The sequence below is a fragment of the Triturus cristatus genome, chromosome 7, assembly GCF_964204655.1.
Source record: "Triturus cristatus chromosome 7, aTriCri1.1, whole genome shotgun sequence".
Taxonomy (NCBI): Eukaryota; Metazoa; Chordata; class Amphibia; order Caudata; family Salamandridae; genus Triturus; species Triturus cristatus.
In genome coordinates, this window is record NC_140590.1 from 734,952,225 (window position 1) to 734,977,345 (window position 25,121).

At 49.0% G+C, this 25,121-nt stretch overlaps 1 protein-coding gene across 1 annotated transcript in view; it reads right to left on the minus strand.

Annotated features, from left to right (window-relative positions):
- ENPP7 (ectonucleotide pyrophosphatase/phosphodiesterase 7) overlaps nucleotides 1-25,121 on the minus strand; it is a 121,510-nt gene that overhangs the window by 17,834 nt on the left and 78,555 nt on the right. The window contains exon 5 of the mRNA XM_085617446.1: nucleotides 20,931-21,045. Coding sequence (XP_085473572.1) covers nucleotides 20,931-21,045 — 115 coding nt within the window. The remainder of the gene's footprint in view (nucleotides 1-20,930; nucleotides 21,046-25,121) is intronic.

Below are 25,121 nucleotides of genomic sequence, written 5' to 3' on the forward strand. Positions count from 1 at the left end.
GCATTTCAGCCGTCTTCAGCCAGGCTTGCTTGAATCCAGTGGCAAAGTGAGCAAGGGACTCACGTCTGAGCATACCCTGACAACTTATGGCGAACAAAGTGGTACAAAAGGGGGTGGTGATGGACGGAGCACCAGAACCAATCAAACACTCACACCCAGTCAACAGATCTGGGTTTGATCCATCACCGTTCTTTAGCCCACTCTGCCACCCCAGTACAGACATGGCCATATGCAAATCAGTCTGACCCTGTGCATCATGGGAACAGTCCAGCCCGAACTGCCAAGCCATGCCTTCCCTGGACCGGAAACAAGCTTCCTAGGACCGGTTTCTGTCATTTCAGCCGTCTTCAGCCAGGCTTTTTTGAATCCAGTGGCAAAGTGAGCAAGGGACTCACGTCTGAGCATACCCTGCAAACTTATGGCGAACAAAGCGGTACAAAAGGGGGTGGTGATGGACGGAGCATCAGAACCAATCAAACACTCACACCCAGTCAACAGATCTGGGTTTGATCCATCACCGTTCTTTAGCCCACTCTGCCACCCCAGTTCAGACATGGCCATATGCAAATCAGTCTGACCCTGTGCCTCATGGGAACAGTCCAGCCCGAACTGCCAAGCCATGCCTTCCCTGGACCGGAAACAAGCTTCCTAGGACCGGTTTCTGGCATTTCAGCCGTCTTCAGCCAGGCTTGCTTGAATCCAGTGGCAAAGTGAGCAAGGGACTCACGTCTGAGCATACCCTGCCAACTTATGGCGAACAAAGCGGTACAAAAGGGGGTGGTGATGGACGGAGCATCAGAACCAATCAAACACTCACACCCAGTCAATAGATCTGGGTTTGATCCATCACCGTTCTTTAGCCCACTCTGCCACCCCAGTTCAGACTGGATTCAAGCAAGTCTGGCTGAAGACGGCTGAAATGCCAGAAACCGGTCCTAGGAAGCTTGTTTCCGGTCCAGAAAAGACATGGCTTGGCAGTTCGGGCTGGACTGTTCCCATGAGGCACAGGGTCAGACTGATTTGCATATGGCCATGTCTGAACTGGGGTGGCAACGTGGGCTAAAGAACGGTGATGGATCAAACCCAGATCTGTTGACTGGGTGTGAGTGTGTGATTGGTTCTGATGCTCCGTCCATCACCACCCCCTTTTGTACCGCTTTGTTCGCCATAAGTTGGCAGGGTATGCTCAGACGTGAGTCCCTTGCTCACTTTGCCACTGGATTCAAGCAAGCCTGGCTGAAGACGGCTGAAATGCCAGAAACCGGTCCTAGGAAGCTTGTTTCCGGTCCAGGAAAGACATGGCTTGGCAGTTCGGGCTGGACTGATTTGCATATGGCCATGTCTGAACTGGGGTGGCAGAGTGGGCTAAAGAACGGTGATGGATCAAACCCAGATCTGTTGACTGGGTGTGAGTGTTTGATTGGTTCTGATGCTCCGTCCATCACCACCCCCTTTTGTACCGCAGTGTTTCGTGTAGCAGTGTGAGGCATGCAGCAGTGTGTGGTGTGCAGCGGCGTGCAGCAGTGTGCGGCGTGCAGCAGTGTGTGGCGTACAGCAGTGTGCTGCGTGCAGCAGTGTCGTGCAGCATGCAGCAGTGAGTAATGCAGCAGTGTGCAGCAGTGTGTGGCGTGCAGCAGTGTGCGGCGTGCAGCAGTGTGTGGCGTGCAGCAGTGTGTGGCGTGCAGCAGTGTTTCGTGTAGCATTGTGCGGTGTGCAGCAGTGTGTGGCGTGCAGCAGTGTGTGGCGTACAGCAGTGTGTGGCGTGCAGCAGTGTTTTGTGTAGCAGTGTGCGGCGTGCAGCAGTGTGCTGCGTGCAGCAGTGTGTGGCGTGTAGCAGTTTGCTGCGTGCAGCAGTGTGTGGCGTGCAGCGGCATGCGGCAGTGTGTGTCGTGCAGCAGTGTGTGGCGTGCAGCATTGTGTGGCGTGTAGCAGTGTGCGGCGTGCAGCAGTTTGCGGCGTGCAGCAGTGTGCGGCGTGCAGCAGTGTGAGGCGTGCAGCAGTGTGTGGCATGCAGCAGTGTGAGGCGTGCAGCAGTGTGAGGCGTGCAGCAGTGTGAGGCGTGCAGCAGTGTGTGGTGTGCAGCAGTGTGAGGCGTTCAGCACTGTTTTGTCTAGCAGTGTGAGGCGTGCAGCAGTGTGCGGCGTGCAGCAGTGTGCGCCGTGCAGCAGTGTGTAATGCAGCAGTGTGCGCAGCAGTGTGTGGCGTGCGGTAGTGTGCGGCGTGCAGCAGTGTGCGGCGTGCAGCAGTGTGTGGCGTGCAGCAGTGTGTGGCGTGCAGCAGTGTGAGGCGGGCAGCAGTGTGTGGCGTGGTTTGTAAACAACAAGAAAAGCGGACATCAAAGGAAGGGTGGGAGGGAACGAGCACATGGGGTGTGAGTTATAACGAAAGTTAATTGTTGTAAGAGGGGATGCAGGAAGTGAGGCCGAGCGCACGCTGGCGAAAGCAGTCTGCTGCTTTCAAGTCCGATGCCAGATGCCAGCTTCGCGCTTGAATGCCTCACATGCACTGGCCATAAACCGCATTCCGAAGGTCTTGTGCCCCTTACTAAATCTTTCTGAATGCGTGAGGCGGCGCACGCGCAGGAAGTAGCTGGTGGCAAATGGAATGTGCGTGTAACTGCCACCTGATCCGCCTGGGAAGCCTTTGGGAGCATTTTCTGAAGCCCCTACATAAGTCTCGCTGTGCGATCGCATACGCGATAGCCAGGCGAGACCTAAAAAGGAAAGGCACAGGGTCTATCTTTGACCCCTTGCGTGCCCATGACGGCACCACTCCGTCATGAGCCACGGGCGGCGTGTGCTCATGATGGAGTGGTTCCGTCATGCTGCGGCCGCTCCGCCCACGCGTCGCTGATTCCCCACCTGTGCGGGCGAATTAACGAGTGGGCGGAGTCGTGACCGAACCACTCCGTCATGAGCACAGCTCGCCCGTGATTCATGACGGAGTGGTTCCGTCGCGAGCATGGCGGCACAGCGCTCACCCCGCACCCCCCCAGCGCCGCGGCAGAATTCGCGCCGCTGCCAAGGGGTTAAAAAGGACAGGCGTTCATTATGTGCTGAGTCTCTCTTCACATGTGACAGACTGTGAGGAACTGGAGAGTATATCTCTGAACATGGTAGGCTCGAACTATGTGCCATGTCCGTCCAGGTGTTCACTTGTCAGGGACTGCAGAGAGTGCTTTTCATGGCTTAAAGCAATACTTACCGCTAAACAAACACTAGGCCAGGAGGCAACAAACCAACTCCGCAACACTGCCGGCTACAGCTCCTGCACAGAATCTTTAAAGGATTCTTATGTAGAACCAGGGTTGAACTGGGACAAAAAAATAGGTACCAAAATAAAAGTGCCCCTCTACACCCTATTTGAAAGTTGGGGTGTTAAAAAAAGTTGTCCACATTTGGAGATCCCCCACTCTGGCTTCACCTGAACCTAAAATGGTGGCAGGGAGCCCAACTAACCCCACTAATTATCTTAGGCTAAAATAAGCATAAATGTAGCCCAAAACAAATTGAAAGTCCTGGACCTTGCCACCCTCCCAGTCTGCCCGGGAGGCAGACCTCCCTGTGTTCAGCTGCCCCCTAAATCCCCCATCTGCAAATGGAATGGTTGTGGCATAGCACAACCACATTGGTTGTCCTCAAGTATAATTTGGAAGGTGCTGTGCTTTGTCCTGGACCTTGCCACCCTCCCAATCTGTCCAGAAGGCAGACCTCCCTGTGGTCAGCTGCCCCCCAAATCCCCCATCTGCAAATGGAATGGTCGCGGCATAGCACAGTCACGTAGGTTGTCCTCAAATAGCGATCTAGTCCTCCAACTCCCCCCCGGTGATCTGGTCCTAGGTTTTACAGCGCCAAGATGCTCCCTTGGGAGCGAACGTTAGCGCTCTATAAATACCTATCCAATATCCAATATCCAAATATAATTTGGAAGGTGCTGTGCTTTTTCTTGGGTTTCACAGTTATCCATGTTTTGGCTACCTTAGCAGACAGGTTGCTTATAGTACTGCATTAATGCACAAATTTAATTGTGTAAAGTGCAGTGGTTTCTCCTGGGGTCACGTTATGTCACCTTCTGGTTCATTGATCATTACACGGTCTCTGTACAGCATGGATATGTAGTCGACTTTGTTTTTCTACCCTAAGGCACTAATTTATTTTGCTGCAAAAGCCTATTTTTAAGTCTGTTTACCTAGAAGAGCTTTACAGCGGATTTAATTCTGGTGGGCGCCCCTGGGGCCACTTGAGCATTGCTGTTTCTCCTCAGTGAAGGGCTTGTTGGTTTCCTGGGCCAGGGTGGCTTCGTTTCTCAGCCTTTGAATATTTCTTTTTTGTGCCCACATTGTTCTGTACAGAAGAGGCGGCTGGGTAGGATCAGGAATGGAAATGCCATTTTCAGTTGTCTAGAGAGGGTATTGTTGGGTGACCTCGCTGGGTGGCTTGTTGGTGGTGCGCAGGGCACAGTGTTAAAATTTCTCTGATACCTCCGTTGATTACAAGTGATTGTGTGTGTTTTGGTCTAACCTGTTCCATTATGGCTGGGGCTGGTAGTCGAATGAGGAAGAGGAAGGGTCCGGATCCCAAGGTGATCATTTTTCAAAGGTGGCTCATCACACTGAGCCACATAGAAATCTAGGTCCATCGGAGTTTCATAACAACAACCTGACAGTTACAGGCTGAAAGTCTATGATTATGCCTGCAAGCAATAACATCGGCCACAGGCATCATTTTACTGGGGTAAATGGCCGTTTAGATATTGGGTTAAATTCGTCTACTGGTCCTTCCCCTATAATTCATCCAGACAAGGAAGGTTTCAGGTTGGACCTGCCACCGGTGGCTACCCCCTACACTATATTCCTGGCCAACGTCCTAAATAAATCACCGCAGGCGAATGAAATTTGGGATGCATTAAGAAACAAGGCTCTCTTCTGGCTCAGTACTAAAACTGGGCTAACTAAGGCTCTGTTTGAAGAATTCAAGATGGCCAGAAAAGTTGGGTGGGTAGGGAGAAGGGACTATGGGGCATATTTACAACGAGGCGATAAAAGATTATCGCCGCTTTAGCGGCCGTTTTCGGCCGAAAAGCGGCGATAATTTTATCGCTATATTAGAAAGGTCACGCTGACGCATGAAACCTTGCTTTAGCGTGGGGATTTCTAACGCCCAGCTTTGCATCTCTAATGAGATGCAAAGTCGGCGTTCCTGACCTGACATGGTAGGAGAAATGTCGCTAAGCGACAAATCATCAAGCCCGCGCTATGCAGCATAGCGTCAGGAAAAGTAGCGATAACACCTGTTATCGCTGCTTTCCTAACACCTGCTTCAGGACTGACTTAGCCATGATATCCTATGGAAGGTGGATATCATGGCTAAGTTTGGGAGTCCCTATCAACTAGCTAACGTGAGATTATCGCTGGGATTCCAGCGATAATCTCACGTTAGCCAGTTAGCGCTAGGATTTTTATCGCCGATGAGATAAGCGTTGCCAATAGCACGCTATCTCAGCGATAAAAATCGGCGCTAGCCGGCGATAATTATCCGAGTGCTAAGTGCGCTCAGCGATAATTATCGCCGGTTGTTGTTGATATACCCCAAAACTCTCCCGAGAGACTGTATAATTTTGACTTTCAGAACGCCACAATTGACACATGAGATTCTCTCTAGACTTGGTAATGATCGTTTTACGATATTAATGTATTGCCCCTCGGCTATTTCTATCCTCCCCCACACAGTACGCAGTCGTATTCCTGGTTGAGCGGCCCTCTTTGTGCCCCAACGTATTCCTTTGGCATTTCTACGCAAAATAGATTCGATATACTGCCCACATTAGAGGATATCGATTGACTTGACACCCCGGTTAACCAAGTAGATTCAAACACGGTTGGGGTAAAGCACAAAACTGCTCCGAAATTGATCACTCATGAGCTGGCAGAATTCCATTCCGCTGATACAAATGTAATATTGACACATACATTCCCGATCCTTGTCATAACCTTAGGCCACTAGCAACAGTCATTGATAAACCTAGTACTGTGTCCAGCCATCATGGACAGGGAAGGACATGCTCAAGCAAAGTCTTATTTTGGAATGTGGCAGATCTGTATGCAAAACTTTCTAACCCCGCATGGATAGATTTTGTAGAGGTCTTCGATCTACTATGCTTTCAGGCAACATGGGTGGTTAATACACTGCACATTAATGGTTACAAAACCTTTCACACCCTGGCGGTATCAGGTATCACTCGGCGGGAGGAAGAAGGTGGTCAATGTATCCATGTTTCTCATAGGGTGAATGTCAAAAAACTAGAATTTACAACTTCAAACACTTATTATCAGGTATTGAAATTGTACATCGACAACGTACACTGTACCACCCTACTGAACTTCTATAATAATTTCCCAAAAGAACAGGCCAAGATGGTTTTGAGGCATTTACAGAAGGAAATACACACAATGCAGATGGAGATAAATAAGGATATCTGTGTAATTTGGGGAGGGGATTTTAACATCGCATTATGCCCTCATGCTGACAAAGGTATATGTGGTCTAATGCCCGACGAGGGGACTGATGTTACCCACTTTTTGCAATTTTCTTCTGGTCCATCGGAATATACCAAGGCACCAGTGAACTCGGTAGATGTTTGAAAGTCAACATACACAAACATGAAGGCCATGTGGAGGCACACATATACAATAATATCATAAACATATGTAAAGTTATCACTGCTGATGGTGTCTGCTCTAATGCTCTCTTTTACTCTGGTTACAAGCCTTATTTATACATTCAGAATTAGCAATTTAGGCCTAGGAAATTACCTCACTGAGGCAAGCTGACTGCAATTGGCGGGCCGTGACTTCAAGGATTCGTGGACTTCCCTGATTCAGGGTAGGCCGCTCTCCACACTGCTCACTGCTGCTCCTCTGTGCCACCGCTGTTGCCTTGCCACCGCTGTATTTGCCTCCCCCTGTGACATTGTTGTAACTTCATTTTGTGTTAATCCTGTTTTTTCTCCCCCTTTTTTCTGTGATCCGCTGTGCCCGCTCCCGCCATTTTCTATTTTGCGCCCCCCTCTTGACATTGTTATAACTTCATTTTGTGTTAATCCTGTTTCTTCTCCCCCTATTTTCTGTGATCTGCTGTGCCCGCTCCCGCCGTTTTCCTTTCCCGACGCTGCCTTCCCCTGCGGCCCTGCCCCCTTAGCGCCCATTCGCCGCCCCGCTCCCACCTCCCAGCTGCTCCTCCCTCCCTTAACCCCTTATATGGAGGCCGCGCAGCAGTAGGAAGAGCGTCCCTTGACCCTGGTTCAGGGTAGGCCGCTCTCCACACCGCTCACTGCTGCTCCTTTGTGCCACCGCTGTTGTATTACCACAGCTGTATTTGCCTCCCCCCTGTGACATTGTTGTAACTTCATTTTGTGTTAATCCTGTTTTTTCTCCCCCTTTTTTTCTGTGATCCGCTGTGCCCGCTTCCGCCATTTTCTATTTTCCGTCCCCCTCTTGACATTGTTGTAACTTCATTTTGTGTTAATCCTGTTTCTTCTCCCCCTTTTTTCTGTGATCCGCTGTGCCCACTCCTGCCGATTTCCTTTCCCGCTGCTGCCTTCCCCTGTGTCTTCGACCCCTTAGCGCCCATTCGCCGCCCCGCTCCCACCTCCACACTGCTCCTCCCTCCCTTAACCCCTTATATGGAGGCCGCGCAGCAATAGGAATAGCGACCCTTGACCCTGGTTCAGGGTAGGCCGCTCTCCACACCGCTCACTGCTGCTCCTCTGTGCAACCGCTGTTGTCTTGCCACCGCTGTATTTGCCTCCCCCCCGTGACATTGTTGTAACTTCTTTTTGTGTTAATCCTGTTTTTTCTCCCCCTTTTCTTCTGTGATCCGCTGTGCCCGCTCCCGCCGTTTTCTATTTTCCGCAACCTCTTGACATTGTTGTAACTTCATTTTGTGTTAATCCTGTTTTTTTCTCCCCCTTTGTTCTGTGATCCGCTGTGCCCACTCCAGCCGTTTTCTATTTTCCGCCCCCCTCTTGACATTGTTGTAACTTCATTTTGTGTTAATCCTATTTCTTCTCCCCCTTTTTTCTGTGATCCGCTGGGCCCGCTCCCGCCGTTTTCCTTTCCTGCCGCTGCCTTTCCCTGCTGCCCTGCCCCCTTAGCACCCATTCGCCGCCCCTCTCCCACCTCCCAGCTGCTCCTCCCTCCCTTAAACCCTTATATGGAGGCTGCGCAGCAGTAGGAAGAGCGACCCATGACCCTGGTTCAGGGTAGGCCGCTCTCCACACCGCTCACTGCTGCTCCTCTGTGCCACCGCTGTTGTGTTGCCACCGCTGTACTTGCCTCCCCCCCTGTGACACTGTTGTAACTTCATTTTGTGTTAATTCTGGGGTTTTTTCTCCCCCTTTTTTCTGTGATCCGCTGTGCCCGCTCCCGCCATTTTCTATTTTCCGCCCCCTCTTGACATTGTTGTAACTTCATTTTGTGTTAATCCTGCTTCTTCTCCCCCTTTTTTCTGTGATCCACTGTGCCCGCTCCCGCCGTTTTCCTTTCCCGCCGCTGCCTTCCCCTGCGGCCCGCCCCCTTAGCGCCCATTCGCCGCCCCGCTCCCACCTCCCAGCTGCTCCTCCCTCCCTTAACCCCTTATATGGAGGCCACGCGCAGCGGCCGCGCCGCTGTCGCGCCTAAGGCAAGCCTGTCTGCGCCTGTCCGTGCATGGACCGTGCCCAACGCCAGGACCCCTGGCCCCCGCGAATGCCACGACGCCCGCCTCCGCTACGGCTCCAGCACCCTCCATGCACTCAACACCGGACGATTACGCACCTGCTGCCTGGCCATCCCGAAACGCACCCAAGGACCCTTCTCCGGCCGGAACTGCAGCTTCACCAGCAACCGGCCCGCCAAACCTCCCACAGATGAACCCAACTTCCTCAGATGCATCCTGCTCAACACCCGCTCTGCCCGCAAACACGCCGTCGAACTCTGGGACCTACTCGACACCAACGCCCCAGACGTCGCCTTCCTGACGGAGACCTGGCTGACCCCCTCCTCGGCACCCGACATCGCCATAGCCATCTCGGAAGGCTACAAGATCACCCGCAAGGACCGCACCAATGGAGTAGGAGGAGGAATCGCCATCATCCACAGAAACACTCTCAAAATCTCAACAGACACCGACGACACCCTCAGCACCGCCGAACACCTGCACTTCCAGATCCACACCGACCCCAACACCACCCTCAGAGGTACCCTCATCTACAGACTCCCCGGACCCCGACCACAGTTCAGCGACTCCATCGCCGACTTCATCAGCGCACACGCCCTCGCCTCCACGGACTACATCCTCCTTGGGGACCTGAACTTCCACCTCGAGAACAACAACGACTCCAACTCTTCCACCCTGATCGCCAACCTCGCCAACCTCGAACTCAGACAACTCGTCACAACACCTACCCACTCCGCCGGCCACACGCTTGACCCCATCTTCTCAGCAAGCTACCACGTCTTCTTCAACCACACCACCGAACTCCACTGGACGGACCACTGCTGCATCCACTTTACCTTCCAGAAACCCACCACACACCCCCGCACCCAGCAGATGCCTCGTCGCCACTGGAGCAAAGTCACTGAGGACCAGCTAACCACTGCCCTCGCCCAGTGCCTACCCGCAGACCCGACTGACCCCGACGCCGCAGCCCGTAGCCTCAGACAGTGGATCAATGACTGTGCCAACACCCTCGCCCCACTCAAGAAGCCCTCCAACACCCACACCAACAAGAAAGCCAGCTGGTTCGCTGAAGACCTCTAGGTCTCCAAACGAACCTGCCGAAAACTCGAAAAAAAAACGGATCCGTGAACGAAAACCTGAAAGCTACACAGCCCACAAGAACGCCACCCGCAGACACCACCACCTCATCAGATCCGCCAAAAGGACCTCCTTCAAAGACTGCCTAGACAGCAACACACACAACAGCAAAGAGCTCTTCAACATCATGAAGGAAATCTCCAACCCAAGCTCCAATACCAACGACATCCCACAGTCACAAGACCTGTGCAACTCGCACTGGCCACCTTCTTCCATCGCAAGATAGCAGACATCCACGACAGCTTTGACGCTGTCACCACCCCGGCAACCGCTCAGACCCCCGCCCCCACGACCACCACCCGCACCAACCACCTGCTCGCCTGGACCAACATCAACGACGACGACACCGTCAAGATCATGAACACCATCCACTCCGGATCCCCAGAAGACCTTTGCCCACACCACATCTTCAACAAAGCCAGCAGCACCATCGCACCCCATCTCCAGAAAACCATCAACATCTCCTTCGAGACAGCGACCTTCCCAGAGAGCTGGAAACACGCTGAGATCAACGCCCTACCCAAGAAACCAAAGGCGGACCCCACGGACCTCAAGAACTTCCGACCCATCTCCCTGCTCCCGTTCCCAGCAAAGGTCATCGAAAAGGCCATCAACAAGCAACTAACCAACTTCCTCGAGAAGAACAGCATCCTGGACCCATCCTCACGAGGTTACTCAGGGAGCTAGACCACCCACACACCCCCATGGATCATACCACGGCAACGCACACATTCCATTCGGCCACAGCATGGGTAGTCAGAAAACAAGGCACCAGCACAGTTTATCCATTAACAACCATGCTTGATTGCCTGAGCGTCACTAAGCACCTTCCACAACCACTTGCCACCTCCCCATGGAAAAAAAATGGATTATGAGTAAAAGAAAAAAACATCTAGCTTTGGAGGAAGCCTCCCAATCCCTCGAGCTCAATGGCTTAAGCACTGACTTCCGATTTATAGTGATCAGGTTTTAGATGTGGCAAGGCCAACTCATCCTTATATTTTCCAAGAAGCAGCAACAAGGGAGGGCGTGGGGTGCAGGAGGCTATCGTTTTAATGTGGATAACATGTAAACAAGATAGGCGAGGGGGATTGCAGCGACCTGCCTGTGCTTTGAGAATAGGGCTACAGTAGCTGTGCAGCTCTATTACAGGCTGCAAATAGCTGCCGCTTACTTTAACTCTTTTGCTGCCCTGCATCCTCCGGTGCCATGCCCTTTTTGACTATTTGGGGTAGTTTGTGCTTAGTCCCCCATAACTGTTTGTCCACATAAGGTATCAACGCTAAATCTGCATCATTCTGAGGATTCTAAAGGTACCAGGAATTTGTGGATACCCCTGGAGAGGACCGAGAAATTAGTAAAAATATAGCTACATTTGTTTTGTTGTTCTGTGAAATGAAATAAAAGTGCTGCAGAAGAAAATGTCTGTTTTTTCCCCTGCAAATGGTATCAACAAAGGGTTTGTGGTCCTAAAATAACTATCTTTCCAACTTTCAGGAACAGGCAGGCTTTTTTCAGAAAACCAATATTTTCCACACAGTTTTGGAATTTTACTGGGACATAGCCTATTTTTCCTATTTTTTGTGCTTTCAACCTACTTCCAGTTAGTTGTAGAAATGGTTTTGAAAACAATAACGGATCCTGGAAAGCTATACATTTCTAAAAAGTAAACAACATTTTAAATTCAGCAAAGGGTCATTTGTGTAGCTCCTTCAAGCTTTTCCTATACAGTTGAAATAAAAGTATATTGAAATTTAGTTGAAAAAAACCAGCCATTTGTGCCTACATTTTCACCTGTAACTTTTAACTATGGTAAATTATTTAAGGCTATAGACCATAATGTCCGTGGGACCCTTCTGGTTGTGGGGATATATGAGGTTTGTAGGCTCACCAAGAACCAGAGGTACCCAGAGCCAATAACTGAGTTGCACCTTGCAATGTTTTTTCTTTGTGTATCAGGTATACAGTAATTGCATTGGTAAAATAGTGTGAAAAATGGGTATCAAGGAAGACTATGTATTAATGAAATGAGAACAAGATCTGGAGTTTAGAAGCAGTGATTATTTGTGGATCTCTGAATTTGTGGGAACCCATATTGGCATGTGAATTAGAGGGTATTGTTCAAAATGACTTCTTTTGTACACACTGTCTTACATTTGGAAGGCAGAAATGCATAGAAAGACAAATGGTAACACTTGTTCTACTATTTTGTGTTCCCTTAAGTCTCCCAATAAAAAGGGTAATGTGCCTAGCTGTGGACTTTGGGCCCTAGCTCAGCCAGCACCTAAGTAAAGCTAGCAAACCTGTACATTTTTGAAATGTTGACACCCAGGAAAATCCAGGATGGGGTGACTTGTGTGGCTCTCAACAGGTTCTGTTACCCAGAATCCCTTGCAATCCTCAAACTTTGTAAAAAAAAAAATCTAATTTCTGTGATGGAAAGTTATGAAATCTGTGGGGAGCCACAAGATTCCACCCACGCAGCATTCCCCCAAGTCTGCAGATAAAAATGCTACTTCACTTGTGTGGATTGGCTTAGTGTCCACTGCAGAAAACGGGCCAAAATGCAACATGGACACATCACATTTATCCAGTGAAAACTAACCCTTTTGTTGCAATGTGTCTAGGTGTGGATTTTGGGCCCTAGCTCTGCTGGCACCTAAGAAAAACTAGAAAACCTTATATTTTTTTTAACTAGACACCCGGGGGAATCCAGGATGGGGGGACTTGTGTGGCTCTCACCAGATAATGTTACCCAGAGTCCCTTGCAAACCTCAAACTTTGTAAAAAAAAAAAAAACATTTTCCACGCATTTCTGTGATGGAAAGTTCTGGAATCTGTGGGGCGCCACAAACTTCTACACACCCAGCATTCCCCCAAGTCTCCTGATAAAAATGGTACCTCACTTATGTGGGTATGCTTAGTGCCTGCAACAGGAAACAGCCCAAAATGCAGCATGGACACATCACATTTTTCCAGTTGAAACTGACTATTTTTTTACATTGTGTCTAGCTGTGGATTTTGGGGCCCTAGCTCAGCCAGCACCCAGAGAAACCTAGCAAACCTGTACATTTTTTTAAACTATACACCCAGGAAAATCCAGGATGGGGTGACTTGTGTGGCTCTCATCAGGTTCTGTTACCCAGAATCCCTTGTAAACCTCAAACTTTGTAAAAGAAAACACATTTTCCTCACATTTCCGTGATGGAAAGTTGTGGAATCTGCAGTGAGCCACAAAATTCCACCCACCCAGCATTTCTCTAAGTTTGCAGATAAAAATGGTACCTCACTTGTGTGGGTAGGCCTAGTGCCCATGACAGAAAATGGCCCATAACGCAACGTGGACACATCACATTTTCCAGTGAAAACTTATTGTGTAGACATCAAAATGATTTATCACAAAACAACTTGGTTTTGCAAGGGAGTCACCCACATTTTTGGTCTCGGGATTGAGGGCCATCTATGGAAACCTACCAAACGTAGACATTTCTGAAAACTATACACCTGGGAATCCAGGGAGGTGTAGTTTGCATGGATCCCCTAATTATTTCTTACGCAGAATCCTCTGCAAACCTCAAATATAGCTAAAAAGTCCAATTTTCCTCACTTTTCTTTGTGGGAAGGTTGTAAGATCACCGCGCCGGCACAAATTTCCCACCACCCAGCATTCCCGCCACTCTCCCGATAAAAATGATACCTCACTTTTGTGGGTGTCCAAAGCAGTGTGAGCCTAAAAACGTATGAAAAAATACCTCCCCTTCTGGACCCACTTTGGTTCCCCCTCAGTTTTTCATTTTATATGTTTTTAGGTTCTCTGCTTTGGGCACCCACACAAGTGAGGTATCATTTTTTTCAGGAGACTGGTGGGAAATTTGTGCCAGCGCAGTGACCCGACAAATTTTCCACACCAAAATATGAGTAAAGTGTGAATTGTTAGCTAAATTTGAGGTTTGCAAGGGAATTCTGGGTAATAAAATGATGAGGGATCCACACAAGCCAAACTGCCAGCCAAGCACCACCAATGCATACCACCAGCCAAGCGTCATTCATGCACAGCGCCAGCCAAGTACTATCCAAGAGCATCGCCAGCCAAGCGACAGTGCATGCACACCGCCAGACATGTGCCAACCACGTACACCGCTAGCTAAGCACAAGTCCACACATACCGCTAGCAAAATGCAGGTTCACACACAGCCAGCCAAACTCCATCTCTCCCTCTCTCTCTCTCCCCATCGCCCCATCTCCCCATCTCCCCATCACCCATCTCCCCCTCTCTCTCTCCCCATCTCCACATCTCCCCCTCTCCCCATCTCCCCATCTCCCCCACTCTCCCCATCTCCCCCTCTCTCCCCATCTCCCCCTCTCTCTCTCTCCCCATCTCCCCATCTCTCCCTCTCTCTCTCTCTCTCTCTCTCCCCCATCTCCCCATCTCCCCATCTCTCTCTCTCTGTTTTCTGCCCCCCTTGGGAGCAGATGTGCCTAAAAATATCGCTGGTCTGCCCACGGGGGGGGGGGCAGAAGCAGCCAAAAGGTGTTCACACAAAAAAGGGGAGCAGCCCTTGCCTAAAGGGCCACTCCCTGACATGCCCATAAATATATGTCTGGTGCCTAGTGGGTTTACTGCCCCCTTCCCCCGCGGGTGGCAGATCAGGGGCTGTTGCCTCCATCTGCCCTTGAGGGGGGCAGAAAAACTGTGGCTATTTTTTGGGGAGGTGAGGGCATTGGCATTGCCAATTATTGGCAGTCTCTCTCTTTTATAAAAACAAAAAAAATCCTGGTGTCTAGTAGGCTTTCTGCCCCCTGTGGGCATATCGGGGGTAATAACCCCCATATGTCCTCCAGGGTGGGCAGAAAGACTGTCCCTTTTTTGTTTGATGGTGGGGGCATTGGCATGCTCATTTTGGGCAGCTCCCACCCTTAAATATTCAAAACACAAAGAAATCCCTGGTGCCTTGTGGGCTTTCTGCCCCCCGCGGGGGGAGATCAGGGGCTAGTACCCCCATATGCCCCCCAAGGGGGCAGAAAGACTTCTGTTTTTATAACTGTGGGTGGGGCATGATCTTGCCCAATGTGGGCAGCCCCCATCCCTCTTTTATAATAAAACAAAACCCTGGTGCCAAGTCGGCTTTCTGTCCCCCCTGGGGGGCAGATCGCGAGTAATAACACCCATCTGCCCCCGGGGGGGGGGGGGCAGAAAGACTGAATCTTTTGTTTTGGATGGTGGGGGCAGTAGCACGCCTATTCTGGGCAGCATCCACCCCTCTTTTAGGAAGATAAAATAATCACTGGTGTCTAGTGAGCTTTCTGCCCCCTAGGGGGGATAATAACCACCATCTGCCTCCCGGAGGGGGTAGAAAGACTGTCACCTATGTCTTGGGAGGTGGGGGCATTGGCGTGCCCATTGGTGGCAGTTCCCCCCCCCTTTTATGAGAAACAAAAAAACAATCCTCCCTGGTACCTAGTGGGCTTTCTGCCCCCCCTCGGGAGCCATTGCCCCATCTGCACATCAGGGGGGGGGGGGGGAGAAAAACTGTGCCAAATTTTGGGAGGGGTAGGAGCATTAGAATGCCCATTTAAGGCAGCCCCCATATCCATGTTTTCACAAAATAAATAATCCCTGGTGTCTAGTGTGTTTCCACCCCCCCCCCCCCAGGGGCGCAGATTGGGGGCAACTGTAAATGGCTAAATTTATATGGGGGAGCAAATTCCCTTGCCTAACAGGCCACTCCCCCCTCCCTGGTGTCTAGTGGGTAGATCCCTGTTTGGGGATCACCCTCCTGCAGCAATCCCCAAGCAGGGATCCAGAAGGGGAGGGTACCATTGGAAAGAAGAGATTTTACCCTTTCCAATGATACCTCTCCTGTCTGCCTATGTGCTCGGGACTGAGATACCTCAGGAGCATGTAGACAGTGAAATGAGTCAATCAGCTCATTTCAATTTCAGTTTCAGTGTAATGACGTCAGTGCGCCATGCACGCCGATCGTCACTACACTGAGAAACAAAATGCCTCAGGCAACTGGGCAAGCTCTTTCCCAGCTCCCGAGGCTGAAAAAGAAAAAAAGAAATCCCCCTGCTGTTTACAGCAGAGGGATTTCTGACTTCTGTGCTGAGGACGTAATGGTTGCGCCCTTGGCACAGCAGCACCACAGCCGAGGACGTAACCATTACGTCCTCGTCATGGAAGGGATTCATGAGATTTCTGGCTCCGGGTTTTAGAAGTATGGCCAATGGTGGTGCGCTCTCATCGGTAATGATACAGCACATATACTCTAGCACTGGAGGAGAGGCTGTGATATGTTCCGCTGCAGTGATTTAAAGTATAGGTCTCGGGGAAACCTGCCTTGCCGAATTCACCAAAACAAGCATAGGGCCTCCTTTAAAGACAACAACAACAGGGCTAAAATGGGGTAGAGAGACCAGGCAAGCAATGACAGGGAAAGAAGAGGGATGGACGCAGGAGAGGATGAATGAAGCAGCAGCATGGGAGGGTATGCGATGCTGGAGGCTATCGTTTCAATATAGATAATATATAAACAAAGAAGGAGAGGGAGGTTGCAGTGACCTGCCTGGGCTTTGAGAAATCGGGCTACAGCAGTTGCACAGCCTTAGTACAGGCTACAAATAGCTGCAGCTTACTTCAATGAGATTTCTGTCTCCTGGTTTTGGAACTATGGCCAATCGCAGAGCGTTCCCATTGGTAATGAGACAGCACATATACTCCAGCACGAGAGGAGAGGTTGGGATGCAAGCACTGGCCCCGCTTTTCCTGAAGACACCCATTAATCCACTGCGCAAGTCTTAACCACGCATATGCTGTTACTATGCATGCTATTACAACAAAATGTGTGTTGTTAAAGCATGTATGACAAAGACATATCCATGGTTAAGACTTATCAGGTAGGTGTAACCGCCCCAAACCCCGCGCCCCGCCTTGACCTCTAAAAAGTACCCTGAGACCAAAAACTACCCCCCTCCTGAAAACCAACCCCATTTGCTGTGCACCAAAAACGTCCCTTCCCCCCCTAAGCCCTAAAAAGTATCCCGATCCCTTACCCCCACCATGAGGCCTAAAACTACCCCCTCCCGCCTGAAAACCAACCCCCCTCCCCCGAGCCCTAAAAACTTCCCTACCCCTCCATGCCATAAAAACGTCCCCACCCTCCCTGAAGCCCTGAAAATGACCCCCCCCCCAGAGCCCTTAAAACTGTCCCGACCCCTAAAACCTTCCGAGACCACCCTAAACCCTAAAAACTACCCCGAGCCCTAAAAACTACCCAGACCGCCCCTGACCCCAAAACACTTCCACCACCCCCCCCCAGGCCTGAAAACAACCCCAACCCCCAGCCCTGAAAACTACACATAACCCTAAAAAACCCAGCCCCACTTACCGCATTGCGTTCCTCCCTATCCTTCCTCTTCCTTCTTCTTCAGCCCTCCAATTCCATCAGCTAGACCACGCACGACCAAGCATGGTTGTACTTGCGTGGTTTGGACACGTGTGACTCTGCCCACGTTGTTCAGACTGTTTTCCCTTGGTTAGTGACCTGAAACAAAGGATGGGTGGGACTGGCCCACCCTGGATTGGATCCAGCCCTAGCTCCCAACCCATTAAGGGGCATGCCACTCCAGAATGAATGGGCAAATTATGAGGTGCCACAAGAACCATACCTACTACCCCTACTGGTTACCATATGCTTGCATCCTGCACCCCAGGTGGTTAAACAATGCCATTTCCAGTTCCAGATGAAGGACAGATAATAACCAGATCCATCTCCTATCAGAGAACTGACAATATTAGGAGCGTATATAATTATAGGTGGAGAGCCTTCCTTGCCTAAACAGCGCAAAACACAAGATTTCGTGACGGGGGACAGTAAAACGCTGCCATTAACAAAGCCCCAATCCCTGAGAGAAGCCCCTGCCTTGGAGCAACAAACAGAGTTTGGGTGTCCTATCTGGACTCTACCAACACCGCAGATCGAGGTAGTGAAGGCAATGAGCTCCCACTGTGCATTCTCTGAAAGGTACTTTGGCCCGCTCGTTGCTTATAATTAACCAGATCGTTCCACGTGTTAGATTTGGATTACTCCGACATTGAGCTATTCAAAATGACTCCTAAATTTTGAAAGGAGGCTAAACTAAGAAGGCAGGGCGCGATCCAGTCTGGAAAAACTAGTTCATATAACCCTTTACTTGGCTCACGGTGACAAAAGCAATAAAGTACAAGAGCCTGGGCACCATTCCCAAGTCCTTACAGGGCTAGGTCCTCCATTATCTACAGAAACTATCCCCCCATTCACACCAGAATACGTGTGTCAACACGCTTCACCAATTCATCACAAAAAGGACACAGGGAATACATATCGAGTTAGAGCACTGTGGATCAAAGGTCTGACCCAGGAGACTATAGGGTGCAATCAAACCACATTACTTTCAGGAAATGCATCACTGTGGGCTGTCTTTTCATGCGGAATCAGAGCACATTTGTGTTGAGGCTGCGTTATGAACTCTACTTCACTCTCTAGTCTAGATAAACACAGTGGTCAACAGTATCCTCTTGCAGCTTTCTTCCTCTGGAGAATCCTTACACTCCTCAAAATGACCAGTGGGTGCAGTGGCCTAGAGCCCTCGTGATTGGTGCCTAATTATTCTAACACCATTTGTGCTGGGCTCCCAAAGTAACTCGCTGACACACTTCAAAGGCTCCAGAGCCAAGCAGCCAGAATCTGCCTGAACTTACGACCTCATAAACAAGCATTGGCATAGCCAATAGGTCTCGCCTTTGGGACCTTATAAGTGTTTAGCCATGCAACAGTTGCATAACTAAATACTTATAAGGTCCCAAACGCGAGACCTATTGGCTATGCCAAGCGGCCGCGAAAGTGATTGCGATCAAACATCAAAGCGGCTGCGAAAGTGAAAGTAATCGCGGTCAAGCGCGGCGCGCCTGCCCGCGCACATGCACTGTAGCTCTAGGCTGGCCTGGTAGCATTTTTTGGAGCCCTCTCAAAAAGTCTCGCCAGACCAGCGCATGCGCTGGGTCAGGCGAGACCTAAAAAACCCCTCTTGAAAGTTCTCCACTTGCTCTTCTCAGAAGATGGGAGAAAAAAGTTCGAAGTTCTTAGTCTCCTTCACAAGGCTCACAGGGCCAAAGACCGAGCACCCCTATGGAAACTCGCAAGAAACTCCATGTCCAAAGGAAACTGTCCGGGGCTACGGACAAATTTACATCAAATGGAAAGACGTGAAGGGAGGTCCCTGGAGTTCATGGAACTCATTGAACCACAGCCTCAGCTTGGAGCCAAACCTCCTCTGTCTCAGAAATGGCCTAAATCTGACCCGTTCAATGCGATTTTAGCTAATATCAGGCCAGAACCTTGCCTCACTGATTGGATTTAAGTTTCCCCTTTCCTGCATTTAATATTTTATACTCTACCCAGCGGGCTGAACCAACTGGATGGCTACATGTAGCACCGTAAGAAACCTCTACGTAAATAAATATATTTCTATTATACCTATACCACCCTACAGCTGTTTCAAAGCGCTGGGACTGGAGTGGACATGAGAAAGAGAAGGGACATAATCCATACATGGCAACAAGTTAAAAGAGAAAAGTGGAAGCTTTCAAAAAGAAAATGGGAGAATGTATTTCCTCCAATGACTTCTACTGAGGCCTGACTCGGGTTTTTGTCATGTATGGGACTTGAAAGTGTGCTGTTTTCGGATCAGATGTTAGAAATGCAAATGTATGTTTTTTTATCCTTCCCTATCAGGAGCACGGAGAAAGCGCTATGGCAGGCAGAAAGGGGTATATTATCAAGACAGGCGATAAAATTATCGCCGCTTTAGCGGCAGAAAACTGCTGCTAAAACGGCGATAATGGGCTTGATAATATGCTCTATGGAATTCCAATTGAAGCCCATGTTAGATGTGAAGGACATCTAACCTGAGCTTCAATTGGAATTCCTTAGGGCATATTATCAAGCCCATTATCGCCGTTTTAGCGGCAGTTTTCTGCCGCTAAAGCGGCGATAATTTTATCGCCTGTCTTGATAATATGCCCCAGAGAGCGTGATAAAAATGTGTGCATTGGCCTGCAGGAGCAGGTTACTGACAGTGTACACTCTGAGTCACACAAGACCAGTCCCTGCCGGCTGAAGTCCGCAGAGGAATCAGGTGTTTGCCTGCAGGAATTGGGAGGCGGGACACTAGCCTTGAAATCAGTAGTCTCCCCTCTGAATCGGGAGGGTTGGCATGTTTGATCATGTTTTGTTAGGGCTTCTGCTTGTGGAGGGCCGAAACTCGCCTGGTCTCTTGACTGAGTGCAGAGGTGATGTGATTGACTGGAGGTGCCGTGTGAGGGACTACGAGGGTAGTGTGAGTGACAGGTTTTCAGAGGAGGCAGACACCCTCTTAGTGCATCTAGCGGCAGTTCTTGGCAAGGGCTTATGGAGTACAAGGAAAGCCTCGATGCCTCCGTGAGTGGAAAGCAGGCGCCAGTAAGAACAGAGGCCACTCAGCGAGCGCAGTGGCAGTCAGCCACACACTACCGATGCCTCATTGACAGGGAAACTGACCATAAGAGCAGCAATGGACGACCACAGTGGCATCGCACAAATGGGTAAAAATAATCCCACAGCAAGAGTAGTTCTGGCTAAAGGCAGCTGCACAGGTGCTAGCTCCACAAAGTAATAGTGGTCTGCACTCACCCACTAAAAGTCAAACTACTCCAAAACCATAAATACATTAAAACTGAAAAAACATACTGCATGAATGGGTAAAAGGCGTCAGTGAGTCTTGGATGGCCTCATTACTTGCAACACACATCAGCGAGCACAGGGCTGGTCTCAGCGACAAGCACGCAGTGAGTGAGGGACCCACTTAGTGAGTGCAGAACCCATCAGTGAGTTAGGACACAGTACCAGTGACAGGATATTAGTGAGTACAATAGAGGTCTCAGTGACATGTGCTGGGTGAGAGGCCGTCAATGAGTGCATCTCGGGTCTCAGTGGCAATCTGCCTATCAATGAATGCAGTGGAGGTTTTAATCTTAGGCACAGTTGTAGCGACTCTCACCTACTATTCCTCCTCTTCACGGCAGTGATGATGATGCCTAGGATGAAGATCAGGAGCAGTACTCCCGCTACTGAGGCCAGGCCGATGGTCACGTGAAACAGCAACTCTGATTGGTCTGTCGAAGGGCAACAAAATGAGAAAGAAAGAGAGCAGAGATGAATGGTCACATTCAAGGCGAGGAGTCATAGAAAAGGGAATAGTTTGAAGCTCATGTCAAGGCTCACAACATAGCATAGCCCTAGGTCATGGTTCACAGTAAGTTCGCCAGTCAAAGCTAAGGCCATGGTCATCCTGCAACCAAGGGTAAGCATGTACAATCGCAGCGAATGGGCTTCACATCAGAGCAGCCGCGGCCCGTGCAGATAAGAGCGGTGGGCCAGTGGTGGTTGTGGTGGTGGGGGATTTCGAGGGACGATGATGAGGGAAAATTAAATAAAGAATTGATTTTCCCTTGTCATCATCCGTCGAAATCCCCCCACTGGGGCCTACCGCTCTTACCTGCACAGACCGCAGCTGCAGGTGAGTTTAGAGGATACAGCTGAGGTCACAAATACATTCAGGTTTTCCAGGTGCCCTGAGGGTTCATAGTCAAGGTCAAACTTCATAGAGAACATCAGGATTCTCAATCGTGGCCAAAGCTCTCAGCCGGTGCCAGGGTTTGGCACAGGGTTCACAGTTAGTGTTTACACACGAGGAAAGGGATCACAGTTCTCTGAGTTTAAAGGAGACGTCGACACTTGTGGTAAATCATTTTATATTGCACGATAAAAAAAATAACAATACAATAACATTTGTAAAAAAGGAAAGAAAAGGCAAACTAAAATTTGGCTCAGCGTCCATTAACAAGTGGTATTACAAGACAGAGGTTAAAAACAATCGAAAAACTCCCAAGAACAAAATGCAAGATAATTTTTCTCTTTGTAATACATGTTTATGTTACCCTTTAAACCCCGTATGTATTTGCGACTCTGAGTGCGGATATTTCAGGTCGCCAGTTTTACGGAATCACACAGGTAGAGTTTCAAGTCCTCAGGAGTCAGTGTCCAGTTGTGGTACTTTGCCAAGTCTCTGCACAGTAATCTGTCAGCATTTCATGAAGCAGCTGGCGGTTCCATTACGATGGCCGAGACGCAAACTGCAAAAGCTGCTTGTGTGCTCCTACAGCCTGGATTCTTCATTGATGGTTAGGTGCAGACGTTTTTTTGGCAATGCAGGGCAAAAATACATTGTGCAGTCGAGGGCACGCAAGAAGCAAGGACAGCTGTTTTTGCATGAAGCCCCTAAGAAAATACCAAATAGCGAAGGCTGCCAGAGACGATGTTGTTGTTAAGTACTTGGATCCTCGGTTTTGTGTTGATTTCCTTTAGCTCACACTCAAATAGCCAGTGCCTCGAATTGTACCTGAGAAGCACTTTCGATTTGCCATTGGATATGTTCTGCAGTGCTTCCCAGCGCTCTAGTTTGCATTGCTTCGTTAATACGTCAATCTTGGAAATGAGCAGTTCCCTAGCTTGATCCACCACCTAAATTTGGGCTCTAAGGGTGTTTAGAGCCGATCTGGTGCATGCTATGTAGCAGATCAAATAGCTTTTCTCAATGGCTACAGAGACCGCCATTAGATTTGGTTCTAGTTCTGCTTTGTGTTGTGTTGTTGAATAATGAAGACTTAGTAGTTGCTGCACACAGTGTGTCTGAGTTATGTCCAAGTTTTTATCTAGGCAGCCAGTGAACCTAGCACGCCATTTGACTTAACTCATGTGCCCTGTTCATGTTAAGTCTCATGTCTTTGTATTCCTCGGTATTTTTGAACATTGGAAGAGAGCTTTTAAAAGCTCAAATTTGGTTGGTCCAAGCTTCCTGCTTTTGTCTTCAACCTTGAATAAACACTGCCCTCTGGTCAAAGTAACGTGTACTTCATCTAACTCTGTGCACCATTGTTGAGCAGGTATTTACCTCGGGTAGACCCAGTCTGTTCCTACTACTCGTTGACTTTATGCTTGTTTTTGACTATGGACAGTGGTTTTCTGCCTTTTGGCTAGGTTCACGCTATAGAAATACCAAATACATACATATATTTCCAAGCCAGGACCTGGACTACAACCAGAAACGGGCAGTCACTGCACGGACACCACCAGTTTTGGAAATGAACTATGGTTCATCATATGTAGGGACCATGATTAGTTCGGTGCAGCAGGGGTTCAGATCTTATTTGACTCTATGGACCCCTGGAATTGAACACATGGCACCATCTCCATAAGTTAAACACGATATGGAAGGTATGAGATACGGTGACAGATAATTCATCAGGCTAAAGAAAATGTTTCCACAACAGTGGATAAAGTATTGCGTGCTGCAATGGAGTGTACTTCTAAGCGGAAAAGAGGAACTTTTCAGATTGTCAACCTGCCATCCTACGACAATCAATCAATCAATCAATCAGGGAATTATAAGCGCACTACTCACCCGTGAGGGTCTCAAGGTGCTGGGGTGGGGGGCAACAACAGATATGGGAGCTTGAAATGCAAATATAAAAGTGCCGGCACTTACTGTCCAAGAGTACCAGTTTGCTACTACGAAGTGCTGGTAATTTCTCATAAAAGTACTGCCCCCCAGCTGAGTGGTGGTGTTACTATCCCTTCCAAATTAAAGAGGTGCAGTTACTTAGTACCTGACTAAGTCTCTGTCCATTTAAAGTACCGCGCCACTGGAGAGCTTGACTGGCAGCTCATTAAGTTACTGAAGACTAATTGCTTTAGATTTGAAAATGCTTGAGTAACTTCAAGAATTGAGGCTCATTGCACGTCCTAATATGCAATAAAGTGATGGTTGATTACGGTAGGCAGTAATTTTGGATAAAATACAGTAGACAAAGTCGTTAGAGCGTTCCACCAAAGCAGGTGTCATGTCAGACACACCAGTATTCATAAACTCGTTTCTGATCCGATAAAAAGCCATTTGCTTATTTCTGATAAAAAAGCTCTCTCTTGGTATAATAATCTGCCTTGACCTTTTTAGCATAATATTCACATGTCCCTACAAGTGGCTGAAACTAATTCAAGCATTCCACGCATTGCTTTTTTGTTTTTCCCAGAGGTACATGCCTGCTAAAAGAGGGGGAGTGGGTACATACCTGCTTGGACTGTGGGGGAGATGTAAAACTGCCAGGAGGGTGTGTAACACATATCCGCCCAGATAGTGGGCAAGTAGATATCTGCCTGGAGTAAGGGGCGGTACATATCTGCTTAAAGTATGCACAAGTGCATATATGTAGTATGTGTGCTATACCTGTTTGAATCGCTCTAATGGTGCTTAAGTGCCAATATGTCTTCCTTGGTGGGAGCCCTCCCTCTTTAGGGTGTAGCACAGTCCGCCTTTTAGGAGAAAGCCCCCATTTCACGAACCATCCTTCCTCTTTGGGAGTCCAGGACCTCCTCGGAGGAGGCAGGTCACAAACGACCATTTGATTGGATTATTCTCTGCGCTGCATCTTTAAACTTCATTGAATTGTACTGGGAGGTGAAACTTTTGTTCATTGTCATTTCAGGTGCTCCTATTTTGAACTTTCTAATACAGGATATGGTGCCTTTAGTACCCATTTATATATGGCGTTTACTGACTGCTGCAATCACTCCTATTTCAAGAAATTCAAGTTTTGACAGAGCTGAGATGAAGTGAACCTATCAGTTACACCACACAGGTACCAAGTTAGCCCTTTCTGAATTTTTCTATGTGGAAGATCCACAGCAAATCAGCAGATTACAAGACTTCACGTTATGAGGGCAGGCGGAGTGTGTGTGTGTGTGTGTGGGGAGGGGGGGCAGTTGTTGCTCCCAGAAAATGTTTCTCTGTCAGTTCTGTGCTTGATGGCCATTTTTCTGTGCATTATTTCTTTAAACTTCTGGCACACAAAAAATTGCCTAAATTCATCCACACACCACTTGCCCTGTGTAATCCTTTGTCAAGAGATTTATACCGTTATCAACGCAGCATTGGCAGCGGTAACTGCACAATTAGATGCTTTAAAAGAAACAAGCATTGGCACAGCCAATGTGTCTCGCCTACGAGAGCTATTGGCTTAGCCAATGTTTTGTTACCATGTTGTACAGCAGCACGTATGTTAAGAATAATTATAAACAAGCATTGGCATAGCCAATAGATCTCGCCTTTGGGACCTTATAAGAATTTAGCCAT